Here is a 5,947-nt window from a genome sequence, read left to right on the forward strand (position 1 = left end):
TAAGCAAACACGCTACAATTTATATTTAAGGGAATGATATACGTATGTATTAGGGCAGGGGAAGACGAGGAACAGCACGTAGACAGAGATCCGTCTTCCTTTTTGACGTTAACTTGAACGTCTCCCTCATATCCAGTTCGATCTCTTTCTCCGGCAACTTCCAGTCGAAGTAGTAGAGGAGGCAAGCGAGAGGGAACTCGACGGTGGCCACCCCGAATCCCATCCCGGCGCACATCCTCCTCCCCGATCCGAACGGCAACAGCTCGAAGTGAGTTCCCTTGTAGTCCACTGCGCTCTCCTCGAACCTCTCCGGCCGGAATTCCTCGGCGTCATCGCCCCATACTGCAGGGTCCCTCGCGATGGCCCACGCGTTGACCAGCACCCGAGTGTTGGCTGGGATCTGGTAGCCGAGCAGCTCGGTTGGTTCGAGGCAGATGCGGATGAGAAACGGCGCCGGAGGGTGGAGCCGCAGGGTCTCCTTGATCACCAGCTTCAGGTAGCTCAGTTTACCCACATCCTCCTCCGCCGGCTTCCCCTCGCCACCGAAGGTTTCTCGCACTTCTTGTTGGGCTCGCTTCATCACGGCCGGGTTCCGGATGAGCTCCGACATGATCCATTGCAGAGTGGTGCTGGAGGTGTCGCTTCCGGCGACGAACAGATCCTGAAAATTGAGGATTAGAGAATTCATGATAAGAAAATGAGCAAGAACAACACAAGTGCGACGAATGAATTGTGAATTGTTGATCGATCACCATGGCGATAGCAATGATGAACTCATCTGTTAGAGAAAACGGAAGGCTTTCTTCGTGTTGGATTCTCAGCATCACATCGATCAAGTCTTTCTCTTCTTTCTCACCGCTCAGCTCCCACGCCGCCCGGTGCTCATCCAAAATGCTGCCGATTATGAGATCGATTTGGGCGAGCAACCTCGTCAGTTTGCGTCGAACGCCGTTGAGGGAGCCGATGAGCCCTGCCCAGGACGGAAATGAGTCGACCAAGCTGAATCCGCTCATCTCCTCGATGGACTCATCCACCAACGCCAAGAACTCCTTTTGATACCTGCAAATTAGGCTTATCGATTCAATTCGGTAAGAAAATTCTGCAATCGATCGAACTGTGGTGATCATCACTCCGCTCCTACCTGCACTTGCCTCCGATCAGGGCGCGGGCGGTTATGTCGTTGGTGAGCCGCATGATCTGGGCGCTCAGATTCACGATGGAACCGCTGGCTTCGCTTGCGACAGAACGGAGCATGTTCACGGTCTCCTGCTCGCGGATGGAGCGGAAGAACCGCACCTGCTTGGCGCTGAGGAGGGACATGGTGCTCATCTTGCGGAGCTCGCGCGAGTTGGAGCCGTAGGGAGTGAACAGCACGCCCTTGCCTCCGAAGGAAAGGATCTTGTAGGCCAGCGACGCCGGCCGGTTCGCGAAGACGGCATCGCGGGTCTTGGTCACCTCGGCTGCCGATTCCGGGGAGGAGACCACCACGGTGGAGATCTCCCCCAGCTTCAGGTGCATCACCGGGCCGTATTGTTTGGCCAGGGCGGCCATGGATTTTTGCGGCAATTCTCCAACGAGGTGCATATGCTTCCGATGACGGGCAGCGGCCGTGGTCCGGGAGGAAGCAGGCTGCTGGCACGCTGCATGTTCCTGAGCTTGAGGAGGAGGAGGAGGAGCAGTAAGGAAGAACTGAGGAAGGAAGTGATAGAGAGATCCATTGCCATTACTCAACTCTGTTTGTGTTTGTGGCATGTGTGATGATGGAGGAATTGATGCGTTTATATCTACTGTGACAATATCTTGACGATATTTATTTATAAATATCATAATAAATACCGACATTTATCAAAAACTTAAAAAAATAAAAATTAAATAATAAATTAGACCTTTCTCATGACATTTTTAATAAATGTCATTATTGATATATGAATACTTAGTTTAATTTATAAGTATGAGTTAACGTAACTTAATTAAAATCCTTCTCCATTTATTTTCTTGTGCCAATCTTTTTTCTCGCGCGGCTAGGTTTCTTTTTCACACAAAACCTTTGTTCTTCTTCGATCGAGCTTATTCTCCTTCGATCGATCTCCTCTTTTCCCTACGCCACACAGTTCTGTTCTTCGCATGCCGCAAGTCACCACTTACACAGACCTCTTTCTCTTGCGTCGAACTTCTTTCTCACACCGCACACGACTAGGTTTTGCTTTTCACACACCACCTCATTCTCCTTAGATTTCCTCTCTTTTCCCTACGCCACACCTCTCGCTCACAACGCACACGCGCGAGTTCTATTTTTTGGACGCAGCTACATTTCTTTCTCACGCCGCAAGTCGCCGCTCACACATAGGGTTGTAAACGAGCCGAGCTTTGGGGTATTCAAGTTTATTTGATAAGGTAGCCGAGCCGAGCTTAAAATGAACCAAGCTTTTGAGATGAGTGTTCAAGCTTGGCTCGGTTTATTTTTTATGAGCTTGAGCTTGTTTGAAGCTTGGCTTGAGCTTGGTTTGTTTAGATGTTATCAAGCTCTCAATTCAAACTTGGCTTGAGCTTGGTTTGAGCTTGGTTCGTTTAGATGTTATCAAGCTCTCAATTCAAACTTGTTTGATTGTTTGATTGGTTATTGAGCTTGATAATTTAAACTTATTTGTTTATTTTATTATTTATTTAACATATTGAAAAGAGTTTTATTAATGAATATTGTTCACGAACATTAACGAGCTGAACACATATGTGTCCAAGTTTGTTTATTTAATTTAATGAGCTGTTTGAGCTTGTTTGTTTAATTAATCTTGTATATATTAAACGAACATAAACAAACTCTTACCAAGTCGAACACCAAACTTGTTCACAAATGCTTAGTTCATTTACAACCCTACTCACATTGACCTTTGCTGCCTTTTCCAAGAACGTGTCGAATCCACCCTTCATCTTCTTAGATTTGAGTATGTGCTAATCCTCTCTTGTTTCTAGGTTTTGCAGATCTTTTTTTTTGTTTTGTTTTGCTTAATGTTACATTTATGTGTAAGTAGAGTAGTCTATTCTGCTAAAACATGTCCAATTTTTTCCTCCTATTTTTCATTTGTTTTAGGAGAATTCTAAATCCACTTCCATAATGTTATTATCTTTTGAATTTGGTTCCAACTAACCTACATTCAAGCATGTAAACATCTTGTTTTAATTGTATTTTGTTCTTCTCTAATGCACTGATTTGTGTTGGTTTTGACCTTTTGCCTACTATCTCTGTGAATGATATCTTTCTGTGTATATGACAATTGATACGGTTAGTGATGGAGGGGCCCAAGAGGAAAGGATTAGAAAAGTCCAGGCTATGTGGCGGTCAAAAGTCACGAGGAGGTGGCGGTCAATAGTCATGGCGACTTGGCGGTCAAAAAAGCAGGCTGACAGGGCAGTCAGGGCTCAGCATAGGTAGAAGCGGGTTGGAATCGGCAGAGCTGAGAGGAGTCAGCTCGATCCACAAGCCTGCAGTAGAGGGCCCGGAAATACAGAGCACATAGGCCGGTCAGGGTCGGCAGAGCTGAGCGGAGTCAGCCCGAGCCACAGACCTGCGGTTGAGGGCCAGGAAGTACAAAGCGCAGGATGCAAGTCGGTATCAGCGAGCTAAGCGAGGCAAGCTGAAGTATAGGCCAATGGGTGGGCAGCAGTGGCTGGAGTCGGCCGAGCTCTGACTGCGGTTGAGGCAAATCTGAGCCAGGCGGTCGAGCGGCAGGTGATCGAGCGGCCGAGCTACTGGACTGCGGTTGAGGGGAAGTACAAAGCGGGATGCAAGTCGGTGTCAGCGAGCTAGCGAGGCCAAGCTGAAGTATAGGCCAATGGGTGGGCAGAGCTGATCGAAGCGGCCAGAGCTCTGGACTGCGGTTGAGGCGAAATCTGAGCATAGAGGCGGTCGCAGCGGTGATCGAGCGGCCGAGCTCTGCAGACTGCGGTTGAGACCAGGAAGTACAAAGCGCGGGATGCAAGTCGGTGTCAGCGGAGCTAAGCGAGGCCAAGAACTAGAAGTATAGGCCAATGGGTCAAGGGCGGCAGAGCTGAGCGGAGGCCGGCTACGGACTGGCTTTCAAAGACAAAGGTTGTGTTGAGCAGTAGCGAAACACTATACTCTCTGCAGTTTCCCTCAGTCGGCGGAAAGAACCACAGTGCCGTGGTGCGGGGAAACTCTAGCTGGGAGGGCTAAGGATCCTGGAGCCGGATGGTTCAGTGCGACGGTAATCATGCGATACGCAATGTTCCTTTGGGGATGAAAAGATTGTGTTTTGCCGTGTCCTCATTGGACTTCTCAGGACAGCCGACATGGTCGAAGGTGGATAATTTGAGAGATGCATTGTTCACGATATGAAGAGTAACTCAATACTAGCGCCCATCCAGGAAGGCGGGTTCTAGCAGGAGGGCGCATAAAGGGAGAAATCCCTCGTGCAGCGCACACACTCCTCGTCACATTTTCCTGGCTGTTTTCCTTTTCTTCTTACATGCCTTTTGGGAAAAGGACGACTTAAGCGTCGGAGGGCGGATCAGGGACTTTTCCACAGGTTTTGGTCTCTAACGTGAGAGGGGATGCGAGTGTGCGCGAGGTCCTGGTGCATCGACCACCGTGGGGAGCTGCACCGCCCGACTTTCCGTCAGCCTTGATCCACCGCGACCGGCCGTTCGACTCGGCTTAGGAAGGATCAAATTTGGCGCCGTCTGTGGGAACACAACAACCTGTTCCGGAGCGTGAAGATGGAGGACTCCGGTCGAAGCTCTAGCCGGAGGATCAACGTAACTATGACTGCGGGGGAGTTCGAGCTTTTCAAGGAGGTTAGGAAGCAGGCCGTCTCCGAAAGACAAGGCACAGTTTCACGACCTCGCCTAGCCCTTGAGGTATCCAAAGAACTAGCTCCCGCTTCCGACAGGAGCTCAAAGAGGAAGCAGCCGGAAGAACTTCTGCGTGCTTCATTCCGAGAGCCTCGCCGCGATTATCATCGGGCCGGACCTCGCGGGACTAGTCCAAAGAAGGAGGAGCCGCCAGCCTCAGTGGCGGAAAGCTCTCTACACCCGCCTCGGGATTCAGGAAAGGGGAAGGCCGTGATCATGGCTGAAGATCTGCCCGAAGATCCTGACGATAAGGTACCTTTCTCCGCCCAGATCTTGAAAGAAAGCCTGCCGAGGGATTACCGAGCCCCAAACATTAGAGAATATGATGGGAGCAAGGACCCAGAAGAGCATCTGAGAAAGTTCAAGAACGCGGCTATATTGTATCAATATAGCGATGCCGTCAAATGCCGAGTCTTCCTGCACACTCTGTCGGGATCGGCGCAAAAGTGGTTCGATGGATTGCCCCCAGAATCCATCAGCCGCTTCAGGGACTTCAAAACGGCCTTCCTGCGCCGTTTCGCTAGCAGTCGTAAGTACCAAAAAATCGACCACTGTCTTTTTGCTCTTAAGCAGGAGTCAACTGAGCCCCTGCGAAGCTACATCAATCGATTCAGTCAAGTAGCCAACGACGTCCCCTGAAGGGGAATTCTTCAGAGATCTCATCAAAAATCCCGCCCGAAGTTTTGACGATATGGTAGAGAAAGCTTCGTGCTATATCAAAGTGGAAGAAGCGCAGGCCGCCAGGCGGGAAGCCGAGAAGACGGTGGCACCAGGCAACCGACCTGAAAGAAGAGCACCACAGCCAGCCCAGCCCTTCCAGCGCATTCAACCCAGGCCTGCCCCCCAGCCCGCTCTGGGAGCCAGGCCAGCTCCGCGAGTCGCCGCCATACAAGCTCCCAGGCCTGGACCAAGGGGAGCACCATATTGCACATATCATCGGTCCAGGACGCACGATCTCAGCAACTGCTTCTAATTCGCCCGGGATTCCAGGCGAGCTGCGGAGCAAGGCTTGCCTCCCCCGGCGCTAGCGCCCCAAATACATGTTAGGACCAAAAGTAGCTAGAGGGGGGGGGGGGTG

The 5,947-nt window shown here is 50.6% G+C and overlaps 1 protein-coding gene across 1 annotated transcript; it reads right to left on the reverse strand.

Annotated features, from left to right (window-relative positions):
- LOC121978411 (desmethyl-deoxy-podophyllotoxin synthase-like) lies at positions 1-1,752 on the reverse strand. The gene is made up of 3 exons (XM_042530759.1): positions 1,142-1,752; positions 753-1,059; positions 1-661 (listed from the first exon to the last, which is right to left on the reverse strand). Exons 1-3 carry the CDS (start codon positions 1,750-1,752, stop codon positions 50-52), a joined length of 1,530 nt encoding a protein of 509 aa, XP_042386693.1. The 3' UTR covers positions 1-49.
- Positions 1,753-5,947: the final 4,195 nt, after the last annotated feature.

The sequence above is a fragment of the Zingiber officinale genome, chromosome 4B (assembly GCF_018446385.1).
Source record: "Zingiber officinale cultivar Zhangliang chromosome 4B, Zo_v1.1, whole genome shotgun sequence".
NCBI classification, from domain to species: Eukaryota; Viridiplantae; Streptophyta; class Magnoliopsida; order Zingiberales; family Zingiberaceae; genus Zingiber; species Zingiber officinale.